The sequence below is a fragment of the Herpailurus yagouaroundi genome, unplaced genomic scaffold (genome assembly GCF_014898765.1).
Source record: "Herpailurus yagouaroundi ecotype Mexico unplaced genomic scaffold, PumYag 197, whole genome shotgun sequence".
Taxonomy (NCBI): domain Eukaryota; kingdom Metazoa; phylum Chordata; class Mammalia; order Carnivora; family Felidae; genus Herpailurus; species Herpailurus yagouaroundi.
In genome coordinates, this window is record NW_024412428.1 from 24,485,084 (window position 1) to 24,509,091 (window position 24,008).

General features: G+C 38.4%; 1 protein-coding gene across 9 annotated transcripts in view; it reads left to right on the forward strand.

Moving 5' to 3' along the window:
- Positions 1-24,008, forward strand: part of ZC3H13 (zinc finger CCCH-type containing 13) — a 98,853-nt gene that overhangs the window by 69,312 nt on the left and 5,533 nt on the right. For 5 of the 9 annotated variants that reach the window (XM_040448469.1, XM_040448468.1, XM_040448466.1 and 2 more), the window contains 9 exons: positions 1,307-1,498; positions 5,620-5,703; positions 6,048-6,609; positions 10,235-10,338; positions 10,679-11,872; positions 12,677-13,198; positions 15,520-15,669; positions 16,863-17,063; positions 22,484-22,647. In XM_040448469.1, the coding sequence (XP_040304403.1) occupies positions 1,307-1,498; positions 5,620-5,703; positions 6,048-6,609; positions 10,235-10,338; positions 10,679-11,872; positions 12,677-13,198; positions 15,520-15,669; positions 16,863-17,063; positions 22,484-22,647 (3,173 nt within the window). The remainder of the gene's footprint in view (positions 1-1,306; positions 1,499-5,619; positions 5,704-6,047; positions 6,610-10,234; positions 10,339-10,678; positions 11,873-12,676; positions 13,199-15,519; positions 15,670-16,862; positions 17,064-22,483; positions 22,648-24,008) is intronic. The other 4 variants (XM_040448472.1, XM_040448473.1, XM_040448470.1 and 1 more) reach the window with 3 other exon arrangements.

Below are 24,008 nucleotides of genomic sequence, written 5' to 3' on the forward strand. Positions count from 1 at the left end.
CATTCTACTAAGAGTTTGACTGTTTTAGATTCCACATATGAGTGGTATCACACACATAGTGTTTGTTGTTCTGTGGGTGACTTATCTCACTCAGCGTAACGTCCTCCAGGTTCATCTATGTTATCTCACATGGCAAGATTTCCTTTTTTTTTTTCCTTTTCTTTTCCTTTTTTTATTCCTTTTTTTTTTAAGGCTGAATAATATTCCATTATATGTATATGCCACATTTTTTTTATCCATTTGTCAGGGGACATTTCAGTTGCTTCCATGTCTCGACTATTACGAATAATGCTATAGTGAATATGGGAGTGCAAATACCTCTTCCAGTTCCTGATTTCAATTCCATTGGGTATATATATACCCAGGAATGGGATTACTGGGTCATACGGTGGTTCTATTTTTAATTTTTTTGTGGACCCTCCATACCGTTTTCCAGTAGTGGCTGTGTAGCCTTGCATTATCGTTACCACAGTCAAGATACTCAACTGTGTATCACAGGACTCCCTGTATGACCCCTTTATAGCCACACTTGACTCCTCTCTTTCGTCCCTGGCCCCTGGCAGCCACTAATGTGTCCTCCATTTTACAATTTTTATTTCACAAATATTACATAATGGAATCAGGCCGTATGTATCCTTTTCACTCTGCGTAATTTCTTTGAGTTTCATCCAAGTTGTTACACGTGTCAGTAGTTGGTCCTTATAGTATTCCATGGTCTGGATATACCACAGTTTAACCATTCACCATTGAAAGACATCTGGGTACTTTCTAGGTCTGGGCTTTTACAAATAAAGCTACTATGAACATTCATTTCCCACATTTTTTAATGAAAATTTTTAGGCACCACTTAATGTTAACAAAGTACTTTGGTTCTGTATTGGAATGTTTTTGCTACAAATTGTAATCAAAGCAATAATATACATCTACTTTTCATTATTTTCATGATATTTCTGTGAATTAGATATGAATGGATAGCTTTTATTTTTTGGGGGGGGGGAGGAGGATTTGGGTGAATTGAAATGAGTCTTCTTGCTTTATGATTCCATTATGACTTTTTTAATAGATAGTAAAAACTGGGACCTAGCTTACCTGAGCCCATCATTAGACCATTTGGGTGTTATGATCCAACGTTTAATATTCTTTTCAACAATGATTACCGTACTTTGAAACACCAAAAAAGAAAAACAGCAACAACCCCAACACACCTTAACTTGTATGTCTTCTTTGGGAAAAAAGATTGTGACTGATATAACTTGTTGAATAAAGTGTATGTGTTTAAACATTTGTGTGAATATCCTTTGTTTAGGAAGTCGAGGCACAAGAGGTTCTCAAATTGATAGTCACAGTAGTAGTAGCAACTATCATGACAGCTGGGAAACTCGAAGTAGCTATCCTGAAAGAGACAGATATCCTGAAAGAGACAACAGAGATCAAGCAAGGGATTCTTCGTTTGAGAGAAGACATGGAGAGAGAGACCGTCGTGACAACAGAGAGAGAGGTTTGTCAGATGGCGTATTATTAAATAATGGCCACCAGTGGTTGGGAGAATCGTTTTTGAAAAACCGTCATCCATTTACTTTTTTAATGTATCTTTTAAGACTTCTGCTTGTTGACACATTTGAAACTATTATCTTCACTCATATGATCTTCTTGTTTATTTGAGAGTATGTAAGTGGTTAGCCACCAGAGTACCTGTTTGGCAGCAGAGTGGGTACTGAGGTGCAGTAAGCGCTGGCACACTGCAAGAACTGAGGCTCCCTGCTGAATGTCTCTCGCCTTAACCTAATGGCTTATACCCCTTCGAAGAATGTAGATGCTTGGGTGCCAGTCTAGGCGTTTCTGATTTAGGAGCTACTTAAACTTTCTCACCCCGCTATCCTGGCCACTCGCTCGTTAGTTGTAATAATAAAGTCTTAGAGGGCTGTCAAAAGAACAGGGCAGGGAAAAGATGATGATAGGGCTGGGGGTTGTTCGAAGAAACATTTTTTGCATGTTCCTTCTTGAGAACCTGTAATACTTGGCTTTGGCTGATTTTATGTTCTCGTATATCTTAAGCTAAAAATTCTGGCGTATCTTAAGCTAAAACTTAAGCTTAAAAATCTTGTATATCTGTATCAGATTCTACTTTATTAGATTTACTCTCTTAAATCAGTTTTGCAACAAGATTACCAGAAGTCATTTAGGAAGGGTTATAAGGACTTTCTTTAACAAGCTTTTATTGTCCGTATATATTAGGGCGTTTTAAACTCTAAGATCTTATGAAGGTCTTGCTAACTTTGGCTGGTTACTAAAGTAAGGTTTGCTATAATGCTGAGATTAATACAGTACAAAACTTGAAGGGGTAGGAAATTGAATAATGATGCTTCATAGTGGACTGAATCGCAAAGGTAATAGTGTATGTTGATATGGGCAGTGATGAGAGAAGGAAGTCACTAAGACACCAGGTTCTTTGGGAGTATGGATGAGATCGGACTTGGTTGATTTGAGTTTGTTAGGGTAAGCCTAATGCATTTGGGTTAAAAGATGTGTAGGGCCTCCTTAGTTACAGATGAGGCTGGAGTTTATATGTTGTGTGTTGATACCTGAAATTCTATCTTCCCTAATGCTGATTCACCTCTGTTTAATCTAACGCTATGTCCTCGTAATGCTGTGCTTTTTTAATATCTCTTCTCCCCGCCCCCCCCCCCCAGTTTGATATCCGAGTTCAGGGTTTTTTCATCTTATTCCTGAATTCAGTAGTACAATTTGGTTTCAATCTTAGCTTTATTTCTCAACCATCCATGTATTGAGTTTCCAGGAATTTTGATAGTTGCTTTATATATATGTGCCCCGACTTAATATCTTTTACAATATTAAGTCAGAGAATATATATAAAATATTCTTTACAATCCTTTTATCTTTATAATATTCCTGTGAGTGGAAATATGATAAGAGAATTCATGTTTCATAACTTAGGGGATTTGGGCTAAGAGAAGGATAGTGATTTGCCATTATTACAGAGACGTAAGTTTTCCAGCTATAATTCAAACTCGTATCTTCTGATTGCAAGTCCTGTTCTCTTTCTGTTTTACTTTACTGTAACTACTTCAGTAAATACCAGTTGTATGATTAAAATAGAACTGTATTTTTGAGGTTACTGACATGTTCTACCATGTTTTTTGAGAGCTCATGCACTTCTGCTAGGGTCCTTCAAGTAAAGTAGTTCTTGTCCTTGTAGAACTTCACAGGAGGGAAGATACCACCCCTGTTCCTCCAAAAGAGAAATGACTATTGAGTGCAATCAAGGAAACAAAGAAGGGGCCTAGATAGAAATAAAGGATAAGAGAGGGACCTACTTCAGATGGTTTATGAAAAATTTGAGATGACATTTATGCAGATGCATAAATGCAAGAGAAGCTAGCGTTGCGGAGATTGAGGGTAAAAACATTCCGTGCAGCGGGAAGAGTATGTGCCAGTTCCCCAAGAGGGAAAATATCTTAATATGTCCTAGAGTTTGAAAGAAGACCAATGTGACCCAGGTATGATGAGCAGTAGGGAGAGTGATAGACGTTGAGGGTGGAGATGTGCCCAGGCACCTTGTTCTGTGCTCGGGAGTTTCCGTCTTCCCTTCAGTTCTTCATGGGCTGATTAGGGCACAAATAGGCAATTGAAGGGGGATGAATGCTGCCACTATATGAAGTTCTGTGAGACAACAAAGCAGCACAGAGAGTTGTGAGGAAATCCAGAAAGCTCCCTAAAGAGTTTGCCAGAAGGAACAGTGGAAGAAACACTTTGCAGGGAGAGGGTATAGTATGTGCAAACACGTAGGACTAAAAGAAACGTATGCTTTTGGAGCAGTAATGAATTCTGATGTTGGAGTAGAGGTATATGCCATAATTGGTAGGGAAGAAAAGAAGCTAGTAGAAAGGATTGGTGAGAGACTATGGGCCAAGTTCTACATAGCCTAATAAATCAGTCTAAAATTTTTGATTTAATTGCTTTTCACTGCCTACAAGAGCACTCTTTTTAAGCAGTTGGAAAAAGTAGAGTTTTCATGAAGAAAGTATAAGCGAGTCTGGGGAAGGATACCAACCAGTTAGACAGACTGTTGGTGACATAGACATGTAACAGGTGATCAGAGTTTGTGTTAATAATATTAACTGTAGGGATGGAGAGAGGAAAGGGAATAAAGAAATATTTTGAGAGTGAAATTGATAGGACTTAGATAACTCAGAGATGCCGGGTTTCATGAATGGGTATGTCATTCATTAAGATAAATATATGAAGAGAATCACATCTTTGGTGAACACATTTTGGGGAAAAGATAGGAAAAATAATTTAGATACATTAAAGTGGTGTTCTTATATCCTTTTCATTTTCTTTGAAGTAAGGGACATTGTCATTTTGGTTGGGGAAAACAGTTTTTATCTGTCAGAGAAGAGCACATAAAACTGTCTGTTCTCTGACATTGGTATAATCAGAAATTTCAAGTATGAATTACTACAAGTTGCAGTATTGAAGTTCAGGTTGTTTTGTAATCGTTGTGACATTAGTATGACCCCTAAACCAGGAACTCAAATGGTCTAAGACCATAAATATGTGGCATTTGGGGAATCAAGGGTGCACAGTAGAACCATTTTAAGTTGGTTTCAGCAGAAGTGAAAAAGGGTTTAAGAGAACTGCCGTATAGTCCTGATGTCCTGATAAATCTGCCATCTCTATGGCTTTGGCTAGTCAACTTCTGGACCATAATTTCTGTGTTTTTAAGAAGGAAAGGGCTGGAGAAGGTTTTGTTTTGTTTCAGCTTTAAAATTCTATGAACTTCTGTATTGATCTGTTACCTCTAAAGAGCAAATGTCCATAATTCTTGTCTTTTTTTGTCTGTGATAAGACAGGATATTCAAATTACTATATTGAACCTTTCCCTGGAAATATCCTAAAGTTATTCTGCTTAATAAGTTGATGCTAGATATTCCACTTGCAAACCTGTTGACCATACTGCAGTATGACCTTTATGACTAACCCATAAACATTATTACATAGTATGAAAATAGAAACATCACAGTACCCTAGACTGTGCCACAATAAACTACGTCCAAAATTGCTAGCTCTGTGGAAAAGTTAACACCATTTTCTTATACATTTTTTGATCCCAGACTAATTTCCTGCTCAACTGGGCATTTGGGCAGCATGTATTCATTTTCTCTGTGTTTATATGATTTATCTACTGGGAAAAAAAAAAATATATATATATACATACACACACACACGTGTGTGTGTATATATGTTTTTATACATATATATATATATATATATATAATGTGATGAGATTATCAGTTAACATTTTTAAGAAAACAGCTCTTCATCTGAGTGGTCAGTTATATGATTGAATAAAACTTCTAACCTAGTATAAATATATATCGCTAATACGAAACACTTTATATTTGACTACTTCAAGATTGCTAAGCATCAGTACCCTTAATATTCTAGTTTATGATAAATTGATATTGCAGCAACAATTATTGACAGATGTTTTGTTCTACTATATTTTCCTCACATAATAGCTGCACTTTGATGTGTATATATTTTAGCCTGAAATTAGAGGTGTGACTTACGAGGGAAATTTTTTTTTTCCTTCAGCTCCTATGTTCTACACCTCCTGCTGCCCCTATCCTTTGCCACCAGTGTTCTCAGGTCCTGCTGGGGGGACAGAGAAGATCAGAGGTGAAGGGTAGAGATGGCAGAAAGTGGGGTTGGAGCAGTGGGCTGGAGGTAGGGTAGGGAGCATGCAGAGAAAGATCAAAGGTGGATCAGCGGGTGGTGGGAGGGGGGTTGTTGGGGAGCAGAAAACATGTTAGTTAGAGGGCAAATAAAACTTACCTCTAAGAAAAAAAATTTGTAAACATCTAGGGGTGATTTTTTGGATGATTAATTTAAAAGTAAATGTAATAACCTGATTTGTTGCCAGCGTGACCCTATACACAGATAAAATTTAAAATTTGCCGTGCTGTCTTACCAAGAGGTTATCTGTCAAGTTAATCACTGACAAAACTTGATTTTCATTGTAGATCAAAGACCAAGCTCACCAATTCGACATCAGGGAAGGAATGACGAGCTTGAGCGTGATGAAAGAAGAGAGGAACGAAGAGTAGACAGAGTGGAGGATAGAAGAGACGAAAGGGCTAGAGAAAGAGACAGGGAGCGAGAGCGAGACCGAGAGCGCGAGAGGGAGAGGGAGCGTGAGCGGGATCGGGAAAGAGAGAAGGAGAGAGAACTAGAGAGAGAGCGTGCCAGAGAGCGGGAGAGAGAAAGAGAAAGAGAAAAGGAGAGGGACCGCGAAAGAGAGCGAGATCGTGACCATGATCGAGAGAGGGAGAGAGAGAGGGAACGAGATAGGGAAAAAGAGCGGGAGCGAGAAAGAGAAGAGCGGGAGAGAGAGAGAGAGCGAGAACGAGAGAGGGAGAGGGAGCGAGAGCGGGAACGAGAGAGAGCGAGGGAAAGAGATAAAGAACGAGAGCGTCAGAGGGACTGGGAAGACAAAGACAAAGGACGAGATGACCGCAGAGAAAAGCGGGAAGATACCCGAGAAGACCGGAATCCCAGAGATGGACACGATGAGAGAAAGTCCAAGTAAGAATGGGAATGGATCTGTCTTTTAAAGTTACATTTCAGTAGAGTTCAAAACGTCTCATTTTCATGAAATTTTCATTGTAATTCTTTTCCCTCTCAACATTTTCCTGGATTTCAACTTTATTAATACATACTTGGTGTTTAAAGTCTTTTGAATTGTCCAGGAAGAAAAACACTTTCTCATTCTACTGTTTCTGTAGCCTTGGATATAATTAATCACTCTTGTTTTCTGTGCCATTTTTGATGGCATATTGGCTTGTTCGACTTCTGTCGACTTGTTTTTAACAGGAATGCAACCTAAAAGTGATAAAATCAGTGAACCTATCTCTCATCAAACCCACTTAAAACTAGTTAATGGAGTTGGCGAGTCACCAAAAAATAGTGACTGTGCCATTTCTGATAATCCTTCGTGAGTTTTAGGTACTTATAACTCTGGAGTCACTACCTCCAGTGACAGAAGCATTCACAGGGTCTTAAAACTGAAGGAAGTCCTGCAACCACTGAAGAGAGATACAGACTTGACCTATCTTGAGCTATGGAGTTATAGTAGATTATTGGGATCAAAAGATGTGTTCTCATAGGGGCACCTGGATTGGCTCAGTCGGTTAGGCAGCCGACTTTGGCTCAGGTCATGATCTCATGGTTCGTGGGTTCGAGCCCCACGTCGGGCTCTGTGCTGACAGCTCGGAGCCTGGAGCCTGCTTCGGAGTCTCTGTGACAGAGACTCTGTCTCTGTCTCTCAAAAAATAAATTAATTAAAAAAAAAAAAAGATGTGTTCCCATCTTCTCATGTATCTGAGGACAGTTTCTCTTTTTTTCTTTTTCTCCCCTCCCCCCTGCCCTCCCCCCCCCCAAAAAAAGGATTGCTCAGATATCTGGGAAGTCCATGGTTAGAGTTCATTTGTTCTGATGTGACTGTGTTCAGACTTTGAAACAATGTATCAGGAATCCTGTCTGTCCATTTCTCCACTGTTTTCTTCTGTGTGACTTCTAGTCTCAGAAAGGTTTTCTCCAGATGGTGGCTAAGATGGCTTGAGTGTATGCCTGTCAGCTTCACAGCCCTCTATGTATGTTGGGACTCTCATCAGTTGAGGAATAGACAAAGGGAGCTAAATCACTGTAGCCATGAGAATTTTGGACTCTGATTGGTCAGTTTTGAGGTTTCATGGACATAAAACCAAGCTTATTGGAGTTAACTGCCTTTTTTTTTTTTTTTTCCTTTTTAATACCAGCTGGGATAAAGGGTATGGTTAAGTTTGCTAAAACAAACTGGAAATAATTTATATATTCAGTTCCATTGCTTCTGCTTCTAGCTCATGTGAATTATGGTGAATACAGCTCCCTGCTTTCGGCTGTTTTTCATCATTGCTGTTGTAGATTATGACTGTGGACAAAGAACAAAGCACAGGAGTGGAGGCTGCATCTATTAGGTCTTGGCTTCCCTTCAATCTGCAGCCAGGGTTTTCTGTAGTTCACATCCACTGGCTTCCCTTTCCCCATTAAAAAATAATCTTACATTAACATAAAATTCAGATACTGTTTTTAACACATGTAGGCATACAATACATATTTCTCTGACCTCCTTAAAGTCTCTAAGATGAAAATTGTGAAATCTTTGTTATTTATCTATTACGCAGTCCTGTGCTTTGATTTCGTTTTTCCATGCTTCTGATCTCTGCTTAAGTAGCAAAACTTTGTTCTGGTTTTTCATGGTTGGACAATCCAAACGTTGCAAGGACCCCACAAACTTAGGAGTCAAACAGCTCTATAACGATAGCTGTATGAGATTAATATCTTGATGTTTTTATCAATTGTATTGTCATCTCAGTAGTTGAATTTACCCAACACTTTTTTTTAACCCCTATTATGCAGGTTTTGTTTGCTGACTTGCCATACTATTTATTTTACTCTTAATTTTATTTCTATAGATACTTCCTAGAAATTAAAGTTATTTTTTTTGTACATTTTAATTATTGGCTTTATTTAGATATACCAGTTACCTCTTGGCTATGTGTCAAACCACACATAAAGTTAGTAGTTTAAAACAAGAGGCAGTTGTCTCATCATTCTGTGGATTAGCACTTTGGGCTGGGCTCAGCAGAGCAGTTCTGCTGATCTTACTTGGGGTCACTCATGTTTCCGAGGTGGGTCTGGCAGTTCACCTGTGTTTGGGTGACCCAAACTGGCCTCACTCTTCATGCCTGGCATTTAGTGCTGGCTGCTGTTTAGGGCATCTCATTTCTCCTCCACACGACCTTTCATTCTCCAATAGTCTAAACTCTCCATATAATGATAGAAACATGCCAAGAGGTCAAAAGCAGAAGCTGCAATGCATCTTGAGTCCTGATTTTCCAAACTCACACTCTGTCACTTTCACCACATCCTCTTGTCATAGCAAGTCTGTGGGCCAGCCCACATTCAAAGTATGGGAGAATAGATGGCCTAATGATAGCAGGAGCTTTGGATAGGGAACTGTACGAACTTGAGCCTGTAAGTTGTCACACTAATCTCTTTTTTTTCCGAAACCCTGGTTACTCATTTATGTAAATGAGCCGTGAGGGAGATATGTGTGCTGCAGTATGTTTCATAACTTTTGACCACAGTATTTATAAACAGTGGTTTAAAAAAAAAAAAATAGTCAAAATTTAATGACAATACAGGAAAACACTAGAATAATTTAAGTACCAGAGATATAAATTACTAGTCATTTAATGTTTAACTTAATAAGAATAGTGAACATTTTAATTATTTTGTTAATTTGCCACCAAGCAAGTGATTTAGTTTTAAGAAAAGGGAAGGAACCAATTTTTACAGTGTACTCACAACATAACTAGCACTAGGCTTATGATAAAACTAATTTATTCCTAAGTGCAATTTTACAAGATGGACCCTGGTTTTTTCCCACCATTTTCAGATGAGAAAGCTAAGGTTCAGTGATTTCAAGGAACTTCCTAAGGTTACCTAATAGGTAACATGGCTGTAAGTTGCATTCATGTCTTTTTGACTCCAAAGCAGATACTGATTTTCTCATTTGGCTTCCCAGCATAAAGTATTTCTTTATCATAAAAGATAAAATTAATGAGTAAGTTTTAGTAGACGGTACATTAATTCCTCTCTTGTATGTTACCACCATGCAATTATTAAATCTGGCGATTTGATGAAGAAAGACCTGTTGTCCTGTGTTTTAAATCACAATTGTATGTCTTAACAAACGAAGTGAAGAATTTTATTCAAGATGCATGCTGAACACCTTTTTTTTTTTTTTTTTTAATTTTTTTTTCAACGTTTATTTATTTTTGGGACAGAGAGAGAGAGAGCATGAACGGGTGAGGGGCAGAGAGAGAGGGAGACACAGAATCGGAAACAGGCTCTGAGCCATCAGCCCAGAGCCCGACGCGGGGCTCGAGCTCACGGACCGCGAGATCGTGACCTGGCTGAAGTCGGACGCTTAACCGACTGCGCCACCCAGGCGCCCCCTGAACACCTTTTATATGATACAGCTCTCACAGTATTGCTCTCTTACAATTATATTTTGTAGTTACAGTAAAGAAATAATACTGAAAACTAGTAAAGAAATCTCTTTTTCATCCTCTGGAATTTTATAAACTATATTTGTCCTATTTAGGAAGCGCTATAGAAATGAAGGGAGTCCTAGCCCTCGTCAGTCACCTAAGCGCCGGCGAGAACACTCTCCCGACAGTGACACCTACAACAGTGGAGATGATAAAAGTAAGCAGAATCTGTTTTCTCTGTTTCTGTATCCACATTCCTTTGTAACCATGAGACCATTCTTTGGCATTAACAGGAAATGATGAAGTGAGATTTGAAAGTTTTCTTGCTCTGCTGCCTCTGAATATCTCATGTGACTAAAGTATACGTTAGGAATACAGTTACTTTATCGTAGGGGCACGGTCATCTCCTGTTGGTAGTAAGTCCATATTTTTAGTGAAATTATTGCCATTTTTAAAGTTTTAAAATGAAAAGTGAGAGGCTGGGCTATTATTATTTCTGTGTAAATGCAACGTTGTTTACCTGGTGAAAGTGTGATTGCTTTCATCTTTTTGTATAGATGAAAAACATAGACTCTTGAGCCAGGTTGTACGACCTCAAGAGTCTCGTTCTCTCAGTCCATCACACCTTCCAGAAGACAGGCAGGGTAGATGGAAAGAGGAAGATCGTAAGCTGGAAAGAAAAGAGAGTTCAAGGCGCTATGAAGAGCAGGAGCTTAAAGAGAAAGTTTCTTCTGTAGATAAACAGAGAGAACAGACAGAAATCCCGGAAAGCTCAAGAACTCGCCCACAAGACCTGATGGGACACCACCCGTCTGACGAGCGAGACGCATCTGATCGAGCTCATGATGAGAACAAGAAAAAAGCCAAAATTCAGAAGAAACCTGTTAAGAAAAAGAAGGAGGAGGATGTTGGGTTAGAGAGGGGTAACACAGAGACAGCATCTGAAGACGGTCAAGTATTTTCACCAAAAAAAGGCCAGAAGAAGAAAAGTATAGAGAAGAAACGTAAGAAATCCAAAGGCGATTCTGATCTTTCTGATGAAGAAGCCGTCCTGCAGAGTAAGAAGAAGAGAGGCCCGCGGACTCCCCCTCTGACAGCCAAAGAGGAATTGGTTGACATGTCCAATGGTAAGGATGGCAGTCTGGAGGATTCTCAGAAAAAGGAAGATACGGCGTTCAGCGACTGGTCCGACGAGGACGTGCCTGACCGGGCGGAGGTGGCGGAGCCGGAGCGCGCCGCCACGGCTGCCACTCCCGGAAGGACTCCTTCTCCGTCCTCTCTTCCTCCCCCTCCGCCGCCCGCGGCTGCCGCTTCTACCACCGCCTCTGCTACTCTCTCCTCTTCTGCCTCCGCCGCCTTCAGCGCGTCCGCCACCAGCGTTTCCTCGTCTGCCGCTCCCACCAACAGCACCGGTGAAGACTCGCACAGGAAGTGCCACAGAACCCGCGCCGAGAAGGTAGAGGCGCCGCACGTAACTATAGAAGATGCGCCGCATCGCAAGCCGCTGGATCAAAAGAGGAGCAGCAGCCTCGGCAGCAATCGGAGCAATCGGAGCCATACATCTGGGCGTCTCCGCTCCCCGTCCAATGATTCTGCCCATCGAAGTGGGGATGACCAAAGTGGTCGAAAGAGAGTACTGCATAGTGGCTCGAGAGATAGAGAGAAAACAAAAAGTCTGGAGATCACAGGAGAGAGGAAATCTAGGATTGATCAGTTAAAGCGTGGAGAGCCCAGTCGAAGTACTTCTTCAGGTAATAAAATTGAATTCTAATCTAGCCAGTGCTTCCTGTCTTAGTGTATTTTATACACTTTTCTCTTTTATACAAATTGTAACTTTAACGTAAATGAGACATTGGTTACATTATATACTGCCTTAAATTTTAAGAAACTACAAAGCTTAACCATGCCACCAGAATGTTACCTGTTACGACATTAACACTAACATTATTATAATGGAGGTACATTGAGTGACGTCCATCAGTTTGATATCAGGATGTTAGTAGTATATCTTGGCAGAGGGCTCAGTATTCAAGTTCCTTACTGATGCTTGAAATTTTAACCTTCCTGCTCTTCCTCCTGCAGCCAGTGCTTTTTCTTTTGACCACAGAAAATAAGATAGGGGATAGGAAGAGGTCAGATGATGAAGTGATCAGTTCCGTTAATGCTTACCCATTTTATGTATGTATTTCTTGGAAGATATTTTGTGGTTATAGTGGAAAATTACATGTTCCCTTGCCTTTTACATATTTTAATTAGCACTTTACAATTTTTCCTTAAAATGAGTTTCTTGAATAATTGGGACTATGGAAACATCAAATGTAAGTTTTAAAGGACCCTAAAATGAAGCATTTTTTTTCTTTCTTTCTTTCCCTTCTCCCTTCCTTCCTTCCTTCCTTCCTATCCCTTTTTCTTTGCTTCTCTTTTTCTTCAATTGAAGTAGAGTTGACATACAGTGTTAGTTTCAGGTGCATAACACAGTGATTTGATAACAAGTATGGCGGCAATGAAGCATTTTATTTCTTACCTTGTGTAAACTCTTTGTATATTTATTTTAGATCGCCAGGATTCAAGGAGCCATAGTTCAAGAAGAAGTTCTCCTGAATCAGATCGACAGGTCCATTCAAGATCCGGGTCGTTTGATAGCAGAGATAGGCTTCAAGAACGTGATCGATATGAGCATGATAGAGACCGGGACAGAGAGAGGAGAGACACAAGACAGAGAGAATGGGACCGAGATGCTGATAAAGATTGGCCACGGAACAGGGACCGAGATAGATTGCGGGAACGAGAGAGAGAACGAGACAAACGGAGAGATTTGGACAGGGAAAGAGAGAGACTAATTCCTGATTCTATGGAAAGGGACAGGGACAGAGACAGAGACAGAACTTTTGAGAGTTCTTCTCAAATAGAGTCTGTAAAACGCAGTGAAGCAAAACTGGAGAGTGAACATGAAAGAGATCTAGAAGGCACTTCCCGAGACTGTCTTGCTTTGGATAAAGAAAAAATGGATAAAGATCTAGGATCTGTGCAGGGATTTGAAGATCTAAACAAAGCGGAGAGAACTGAGAGTGTGGAAGGTGAGTGCCTTGTTGTCTGTTATCTGCTCCATTCCTTTTCAGATTTCATAGGAAATAAAATATTTTCTTGTGAAGGTGTTCTGATATGCATAAGGAAAAGCCCTGTGATATTTCAAAAATGTGGTCCCCTGATTTGTACTATCATGGTATACTTGGTTCAGATTCACCTGAATGAAATAAAAGGTAGATGCAGTAAAAAATAGTTATCACCTTCTTTTCTTAGATATTTAAAAAAAAAATCATAAAAATGGAAGTTATTTCTTGGTTCAGAGACAGATTCAAATAACTCTTAGTGATTCTGTTTTACAGGGCAGTTGAGAACAAATACACGAAACAGTCAACACTCCCTGAAAATGCATTTCCCCTTTGGCCCACTAAGAGCCAGCCTCAGCTGTGGGGAACATCATTGTTCACTGCCTCCACTCTCTTCTTTACCCCCAGTCTAGTGCAGACCACTCATGCCTCTGAATTCTCTCAGTGCACTGCCCTCCAGCCTTCTTTGTGCTGCCTCTTCCCTTTGCTTGGTAGATGTTTGCCCTCTTATCTTCCCTTATTCAGACTTCATTTCCCAGTCTGTGCATCATTTCCTCCGTGAAGCCTTCTCTGCTAATGGTACTTATTCAGGTTGCCATAGCACCTTGCCTATATATCTTTTATAGCATCCCCACGCTGTATTACAATTATTTTTCCTTGGTTTTGTCCCCACTATACTCTACTCCTTTGTTAGGGACCATAGCTTTTCATTTCTTTATCGTCAGGACTATAGCAAGGATGCAGTAAATGGTTGATGAATGAAAATATGTTCTGCCTGTGCATATATATACCCACGTCTTATTCTTTGGTGAATTATATAGGCTAGCTTAACAAGAGTAATGGCTTCCCTGAAAATTGTCCTGGAAATTCTGCCTCCTTGGGATTGTCCAGTTCTGGTACCAGTGCTTAACACCATTGTTCTGACATCAAGCCCTCAAGAAACTTCTAGGATACTTGTATATAAGCAGCAGTTATTTCACTATTCTTTTTATTTGTTGTATTATAACATTGGGCCTAGAGTAAATGCACATTCTTTTGAAACTATAAACATCTTTACTATCTCTTGGTTATCTGATCAGATATGTTCCAATACAGCATCTGTTATATTTTTTTCTACTTGACAAAAACATTTCTATCTAAGTGTTTCCTCACATTATGTTTTCATCTCAATTTTGAGTATAAATAGCCTCAAATCCTGAGCCATAGTACTAATGGAGGTATAACCTTGGAGTGTAATTGAATATAGTTGAACAAATCATAATAACTCTCTTGTGATTGGAGTCAGTGCCCCTCATCCCTAAAATACAGCATTCACTGGTTGTGATCACACATAACATAGCATCGGAATTTATAGGTGAATTACCTACTGTGAGATGAAAAATTTTATTCACCTAAAGTAGGAAAATGAGTGGGATAAACTTGAAAAAATACAAATCCTGTTATATGCTTTTATGCTTAGATGTATATTTGTATAATGAAGTCATTAAAGTTGATTACCTTAGAAGTGAATTGGGAGATTATTCTAGAACATAATAGAAAATTATAGAATGACCAGAAACATCTCATAGTTTATTATATTTTATTTGCTGCAAATTTATACCTGTAAAGCATACTGTTGCATTTTGCTAACCTAGTGTTGTAAACTCAGTAAAGTGTGTGGATAACTGATTAGAAATATTAAACATACTCTGTAGTTTCAGGGTACTTTTCAGTTCACAGCTAACTCACTGGGTGACAAAGCCTAACCTAAGTAATTGAGAAAGATTGGTAAGATAAATATATGCTAGTGGTACCAGCAAAATATTTTTAAATTTCTTACAGCATTCTCTTTAAAATTGAGTTGGGATAGGGAGATGAATTGGGAGGTAGAGGGAGAATCAGCGGCAATTTTTCAAATAAATGTAATTATTAATAAGTTTACAAGTCTTTTAAATTAATGAGTTTATTTAAGTAAAGAAATTACTACATCCTTTTGAAGTTAGTAAATTTGTCTGGATTTACTTCAAGTTTTATTGTAAAAACATTAACATACAGAAGCAAAATTAATAAGTTAGCGGTACCTTTTGTCACATTTTAATTGTAATCTTATAACTTGTTTCGGTATTGCTGTTTTTACTGTGTTCTTGCGCTTAAAATTTAATTTTCCTTTTGGAATATTAAGAAATGTAGTTTTCTAAGGAAAAAAACACTCTTCAAATATTTTAGTGTGCACAGCCTCTTCCCCTTTGGTTTCACTTAAATGTCCCTCCCGTGTGCTCTTTGACATGAGATAAATCTTTCCGAAACAGGAGATGACGAATCCAAGTTAGATGATGCACATTCATTAGGATCTGGTGCTGGAGAAGGATATGAGCCAATCAGTGATGATGAACTAGATGAAATTCTAGCAGGTGATGCTGAAAAGAGGGAAGACCAACAGGATGAGGAGAAGATGCCAGGTAATCATTTACAAAGGTGGTTGAACGTAAAAATGACCTGATTTTTGGTATTAAGGCATTGCTAAGTAATGAAAGGCAGAATTTTTCTTTCTATGTTTTATTTGAGACTGAAAGGCCAATACAATGAAAATCACAGTCTGTATGGTCAGCACACTTTTAAGTCGACATTGCCTACGAATTGGACAGGGTCTCTTTTCAAATAGTCAAATTCTAAGATTTCCGTTCCAGAAGTTGAAATTCATGTTATATAACTTGGAATCTAACCGAATACTGATTGCCCAGCAATGTTCCGGATGGTAGATGTATGGTACGGAGCTTCACGGTTGTGGTGCCACAAGCCAACTGCTGAAACGGTCATTCAAAATTTATAATTGTTGAAATTACATTTATGCAAGATCTATATACCTCTGTCAATTTTCTCAACTCAGTAATTATCTTCCCTTGTATAGTATAGAACCGTACACTCCGCCAGAGCTTATTCTGGTGTCCACAGCCTGAAGCAACGTCCCAGTTTGTCTGCTTGTTGTAATTTGTTTGAGGGAGAGGGAGCCCACACGCGTGGGGGAAGAGGCAGACAGAGGGGGGGAAAGAGAATCAGTAGGCTCCAAGCCCAGAGCGGGCTGGATCTCACCATGGTGGGATCAGGACCTGAGCTGAAATCAAGAGTCAGATGCTTAACCAACTGTACTACCTAGGCGCCCCATTCTAATTTTTTTTTTTTTTTATCATAGTGCGGGTCTTTGTTTTGTTGGGGAATGTAAAACGTTAAAATTTTATTTTGACTTAATTTGTTTTGTATTTCACAATTTTCTACTAATGTAGAAGGTACGTATATCTTTTTTTATTATATGTTATTAAATAGAACATTACTGTTCATTTTTTCAATTGTCCCTTGTCAGTAGATGGATTCTTTGTTTGCAGTATTAAATTTGGAGGAATACGCTTGGGTTTTGTTTGCTTGCCTGTTATCTTTTGGTGAGGTTTTTTTGTTTGTTTGTTTTTTTTTACTGGAAAGGTCCTTAGATTCTAAATATTAGTCTTTATAGTAAAGCTCTCATTTTAAGACTGTTATTTTTCATTTAAAACACTTGTTACTTAATGCTTTCTATGTTTTGCAGTTTCTGTTTATCAAAAGATAACAAGAATGCTATTTCTTGATGTAAAAACAAAATCCCATTCTTAACTTTTTACAGATCCATTAGATGTGATAGATGTGGATTGGTCTGGTCTTATGCCAAAGCATCCAAAAGAACCACGAGAGCCTGGGGCTGCCCTCTTAAAATTCACACCTGGAGCTGTTATGCTAAGAGTGGGGATTTCTAAAAAGTTGGCAGGTTCTGAACTCTTCACCAAAGTCAAAGAAACTTGTCAGAGACTTTTAGAAAAACCCAAAGGTAATCCCATTCCACTTTGTGTAATGTCTGCTGCGACTTAATTGAGATGCCTTTGAAAAGGGTTCTTTGTTTTCACATAGCACTCCAAGTGTAGGAACTTTTTTTTTTTTTTGAGGAATCACTTGATATTCAGTATTAAATCTTTTTCAGAAATTTAAAAAGGAATTTTGACTCTGCAAATTAAAGCAAAAAAGGTGCAGAAATAGCACAGTAAAGTTCTTAGTCGTGTTCCCAGAACTAACCAGAGCAGAGCCTGGAAAAGTGGGCTTCGTTCGTATCTAAACAAATTGGGTGTCAAGGCAACCCTTTCCCCTGGGAAATGGGGAGTTCTACCCATATGCAAATGCCTAGGTTGAGCCTTTAACAAAGGGGGTAGAAGCTTGGTGTCTGTGCCAGATAATCTGGATTCCTAAATAGGCACACACTTACCAGCTACTCTGTGTGTTAGTGTCACCATTTGTAAGCTGGGAATAGTTACCCCATCAATTTCGTAAGATTGTTAGGAGCAGCAAATGAGGTTTAAGTAAAATACTAAGAATGATTCCTGACATGTGGTGACACTTAATAAATAGTGACTACTACTATTTAGTTTGAAACTAGTTTCATATTGATTTTAGACCTTATTGCAACAGCTTTTCATTACAACGGAAGGGGAATGACTGGGTGGTAAAAAGAAGGAAGAGAGAAAATGTGAAAGCAACGACATTTAATTTTATATCATGTTTGTGAGAGTAAAGGTTTAAAAATTAAGATTTTTACTAATACAAAAATGGAAAAAAAAATTTTAATGTTTGAGAGCGAGAGCACGCGAGCAAGCGGGAGAGGGGCAGAGACAGAGGGGGAGAGAGATTCCCAAGCAGGCTCTGCACTGTCACAGCGGAGCCCAACATGGGGCTCCAACTCAGGAGCTGTGAGATCATGACCTGAGCTGAAATCAAGAGGCAGGCATTTTAACTGACTGAGCCACCCAGGCTCCCTGAAAAAAATTGTTTTATTACTTTCATGTTTTTTCTTTCAACTGTTAGCATAAGCAGCAAAAGTCTTGATTTTAACACATCCCAATAAATATAGAATGAAACACATGCGTGAAACATATAAATTATTATGATTGTGAATATGTGTTAACTTGACAAATGACTGAACTCCTAGGTTCCTGCCCCCGCTTTCTGCCTTGTTTGGTTGGCTCTTTGACCTTAAGCAGGTAACTCCTGTGGGTATTAAATAATGGAATGAAAGCCCTAAGGTCTCACCCACCTCTAAAGCAGTTTGCTCCTATGACTTTGCTACCTAGGAAATATAGTTTGGCCATAACCTGATGACATACATCGTAAAGGGGGGTTAATTGTTGCTCACCAATCAGACCTCTCCTAATTAGAGAACAAGAGAACTGATTCAGGATGCTGAATATACGTTTCCTAAGGAATGGGACTTTGTATACTGCTGTATCCATTGTATAATGACCTGTTCTTACTGATTATGCTATTATCTAGAACAGTGTCTGACACACAGTTTCAAGAAGTATTTGTAAAATAATTGGTACTGATTTTTTCTATCCTATTCAGTCTATTTCAGTGTCCCAGTACTGAAGAAAGTGTATCCCTATCCCATTTGTAATTTTAAAAACACTGTAAACTTTATAAGTATACTGAAACTTAAATTGCCTTTGCCTGAGTTTTGTGTGGAGTGTGATAGATTAAAAACAAGTAAGGCGGCACCTGTCTGGCTCAATCGGTAGAGACTGCAACTCTTGATGTCAGGGTGGTGAGTTCGAGCCCCGTGTTGGGCACAGAAATTACTTAAAAAAAAAAAAAAAGTCTCTTGAATAATTTTGTGGTAATCATTTCAAAACCACGAAGAGACTGGAAGTTTGGGCGTGTTATACTTTCTAGGGAGGTGCGCAAGTGTGTGTTTTGTATTCTTTTGTTAAAGAAGAGAACGATAAGGATTCCAATAAAAAGAAATTTGTCGTCATGACCATTGTTCCAGGAAGAAGGTGGGCTCAGTGCACATTTCTTCTGTATTTGTATCTACAGTGGAATGGTAGTTAATATTTTGGGGGGTTTTAGGTTTTTTTTAATACTACGTGTGTCTATGTCACTGCTTGCCTGAAGCATAGTTCTATCTGAATCACCTGAGGGACTGCCTTTTTCCCATTTAGGTATCCTGATCCAACTGTGGAGATTCTGTAGATGCAGTGGTAGAACCCTGGCACTGTATTTTAGAAAGCTCCTCAGATGATTCCGATAGACACTGAAGTTTGCAAACTGGTTTTGAGTTTTTTCTTTATATTTATTTACACTTGTCTTACATTCTGTACCTTTTGACAGGTATATGACCTGTTGACTAGATATATTACATGAGACTAGTTTCTTGTTAATTCTCTAATCTCACTGTGCTTTGCAGTTCAGGAAGTGGAAGTGAAACAGTCAGATGTGTCTGTTGTGTTTTTACTAGGTGATATTTACCATTTTCCTTTGTGGACTCTAACAATAACCTGTTTGATTATGTTGTCATAGAAGCAGTATCTGGTAGCTGTTGGTACTTCTGGCCAGCTTGTAGAATGCTAGCTGTGAAGTTTTACTGTGTTATATTTTTGGATTACTGACTGGCCCTGTTCTGTTATTTTGACTTCTTATTTAACCCAACCTCTTTATTTTCCATCAAACTTTATAAAAATAGAAGAATTAAGGAGAGATTTAAGTGTTTCCTCCCTGCCTTTGCATGTTGTAACTTAAGACTAAGTGATTTTTATTTATACATTGTTTTCACAGTGACCAAATCTACGATAAAATTTGCTGGTTGTCTTAATACCTAATCATCACTTACCTGATTTTTTTTTTAAGAGATCACAAAAGGTAGTCATATTACTGCAGTTGAATGCTGCTATAATAAAGTCCTGAAATCTATTCCGGGACTTTATGCGATAGTTGATGGTAAACAATATACTGAATTCGATTTCACTAATTCTAACTTCCAACCTTTCTTCCCAGTAATAGACAGTAATCAGTGTCTAAATCCTTTCCCCCTAGGCTACTTGTCTTACACCTTCAAGTGGCTATCTGAATATTTATTTTTGTTTGAGATTAGCAACATAACCACATGTTCAAGATCTTTCACAGAGAATATGTTGCCTCTTGTATGTTTTAATTGCAGTATGGTTGGCACACAGTGTTACCATCGGTGTCAGTTGTACAGCACAGTGATTCACCAACTCTGAGGTTATGCTCTGCTCACCCTAAGTATAGCTGCCATCTGTCACCATGCACTGTTACAATACCATTCACTGCATTCCCTGCGTTGTACCTTTTATTCCTGTGGTTTATTTATTTCATTACTGGCATACCTTTTAGCTCATCCCCCACCCTTCTCCCATCTGGAAACCATCAGTTTGTTCTCTGTATTTCATTTGTCAGTTTCTGCTTTGTTTTTTTAGATTGCACATTCTAGCTTGATATCTGGGATGGTGATCCCTCTAACACTGTTCTTTTTCCGCCAAGATTGCTTTGTCTATTTGGGGTCTTGTGTGGTTCATACAAATAGTAAGATTGTTTATTCTAGTTTTGTGGACATTATTGGTATTTTGATAGCAGTTGCATTGTGTCTGTAGAGTGCTTTCGGTAGTGTGGACATTTTAACAATATTCTTCCAATCCATGAGCGTGGTGTGTGTTTGCATTTGTTTGTATCTTCAGTTTCTTTCATCAGTGTTTTATAGTTTTCAGAGTAAAGGTCTTTCACCTCTGTGGTTAAGTTTATTCCTAGGTATTTTATTATTTTGGGTACAATTTTAAGCAGCGTTGTTTTCTTAATTTCTCTGTTACTTCATTATTAGAGTACAGAAATGCAACCGATTTCTGGAAATTAACTTTGTTTCTTGTAACTTTACAGAATTCGTTTATTACCTCTAGGAGTTTTTTGGTGGAGTCTTTAGGGTTTTCTGTGTACTGTATCATGCCATCTGCAAACAGTGACAGTTTTACTACTTTCTACCAGTTGGGATGCCTTTTATTTCTTTTTCCGGTCTGTGGCTAGAACTTCCAGTACCGTGCTGAATAAAAGTGGCAAGAGTGGGCATCCTTGTCTTGTTCCTGATCCTAGAGGGAAAGCTCTCAGTTTTTCATCGAGTATGAGGTTAGCTGTGGGTTGCTCATATATGGCCTTTTTAATGTTCTGGTACGTTCCCTCTAAACCCACTTTGTTGAGTTTTTATCCTGAGCAGCTGTTCAGTTTTGTCCAATGCTTTTTCCTCCCCCATGAGGTAATACGATTTTATCCTTAGTTTGGTTAATGTGGTATATCCTATTGATTGATTTGCATATTGAACCATCTTGGATCTCTGGAATTAATCCCCCTGAATTATGGTGAACGGTCCTTTTAATGTGTTGTTGAATGTTGTTTCCTAATATTTTGTTGAGGACTTTTACATCTGTGTTCATCAGAAATATTAGCCTATGGTTTTGTTGTTTTGTGGTGTCTTTGTCTGGTTTTGATATCAGGGTAATGCTAGCCTCATAGAGTGTATTTGGAAGCTTTCCTTCCTCTTTTGGGGGGAATAGTTTGAGGTGACATGGTATTAACTTATTAACAAGCGTTTGATAGAATTCACCTGGTTCTAGACTTTTGGTTGGGAGTTTTTGATTATGACTTCCAGTTTTGTTACTAGCAATTGGTCTGTTCAGATCCTATTTCTTCTAGGTTGTCCTAATTGTTGGCATATAATTTTTCATAGTACTCTGTTATCCTTTGTATTTCTGTAATGTTTCTTGTTACTTCTCATTTCTGTTATATTTATTTGTCATTTTTTTTTCTTGATGACTCTCAGTTTTGTTTCTCTCTTACAGAGAACCAGCCTTTGGTTTCATTCATCTTTTCTATTGATTTTTTTAGTCTCTGTCATTGCCGTGATATTTATGATTCTCACTTCTACTCACCTTGGGCATCGTTCTTTTTCTAATTCCTTTAGGTGCAAGGTTGGATTGAGATTTTTGTTTCTTAACATAGCCCTGTGTTGCTATAAGTTTCCCTCTGAGAACTGCTTTTGCTGTGTCCCCAAGATGCTGGACTGTTGTGTTTTTATTTTCATTTGTCTCCATGTATTTTTTTTTCCTCTTTCATTTCTTTGTTAACCCATTAGTTGTTTTTAGTAGCATGTTTAGCCTTTATGTGTTTGTGGGTTTTTTCTTGCTTTTTATTCTTGTAATTAATTTCTAGTTTTATACTTTCATGTTCTGAAAAGATGCAGGATAGGATTTCAGTTCTCTTAAATGCATTGAGACGTGTTTTGTGACCTAATAAGGTATATATGCCTTTAATATAAAATAATTTTCACCAGCATGATGATAAACTTAATGGAATATGTAAGCAGCCAGCAACACTTTCCTATTTTAGGAAAACTTAATGCCTGTTTGTTTTTATTGAAAGATGCAGACAGTCTTTTTGAACATGAACTGGGGGCTCTCAACATGGCTGCATTACTACGAAAAGAAGAGCGAGCAAGTCTTCTTAGTAATCTTGGGCCCTGTTGTAAAGCGTTATGCTTCAGACGGGATTCAGCAATCCGGAAGCAGCTTGTTAAAAATGAGAAGGTACTGTTTCCTTGGAAAGTATGGATGGTATATTTTTCATTTGATTGCTTTAAGGTGAGATTAAGGTCTCGTTATCTGCTTTTAGGAGTTTGGTTTCCTAGTCTTTTACACATGGAGAAAGAAGAATTCTATTTTGTAATGGTTTTCATTTTATTTCGAGTATTGATGAACGTTTGTGTCGAATAGCAGTGTTATTCAAAATTTGATGCGTAAAGAGTTTTAAATAGTCTCTTTCTGTGAAACGTTTCCATTTGTGAAAAGTTTCTCTAAGTAAATTTCTAGTATGTTTTATTATCTAAACTGAACATCAGAGAAAAAAAGTTTCCAGACACAGAGTGGTGAGGCTATTTCTAGGAAGAAATAGTGTCTGTGAGAATGTACCAAGCCAGAAGAAAGGAAATAAATACAGGTGAGTGTATGTAAGCATTTACTTAAGAAGAATAAAATAAAACATAAAATAGAAATTAGATTTGGAAGAGATCTGATCATGAGAAATTGAAAATGTCTAAACTTTAAAAAGCCTAAGAGAGTTGGTTTAAAAGGTTAGAGAAACTTTCATTAGCTTTCTTAAAACAACATTGCTGAAGAAAAAGATTCGCATTTGCAGAAGAAATTAAATTCATGAAAAACAGAGGGATGAACTCAACTGCAGCGATTAAAATGCAAACAGATACAAGGAATAGGAAGCTTTTAAAGTCTTCCCTAGTTAAAGGCCTGGCTCAGAGTCACTCCTGACAGAGTTGCTACAATCATTCTCTGCACTCCCATTTCATGTACTTCATGTACTACTTAGTTTTCTCCTCATGCTGTTGCCTAGGTGCCCATTTCTCCTTGCAGCTTTTCTCAGCTGGAAATGTCCCTACGAGAATCGAGTCCTAGTTAGCCTTGAAGCACGTATGTAATGGGTCAGCTTCTCTTACAAGTGTCTACAATGGTACGACTTGCTTCCATCCTCAGGCGTTGAAGTTGAAAATTTTTCTGTTTGCTCAAGGAGAGGACTTGGGTTGAAAAAGGCTGCATGTTTTGCAGTCTCACCAGAATCCTGCCTCCTTTTCATAAAAAATTTATTGTAACATTCCCCGGTTCCTCCTCTAATATGCCATAGTGCCTCTCAGAAATTGTGACAACCAAAAACGCCCTTGCAGAATTCTCCTTGAGAGCCATTGTCAGAACCTTGTAATCCTTCAGTACAGGGCACAGACCATTAACTAGCATGTGACATGTTATAAAAAGTTGTAGTGGCACAGTATTAATGTCTTAAATGATCCACCTGAAGAAAGCATTGTGAGCTTTTCTGATTGCTCAGCGTTAAAAATTTTCACACAAAACCTGAAGAGACCCAACTGAAGAAAAATTAATTT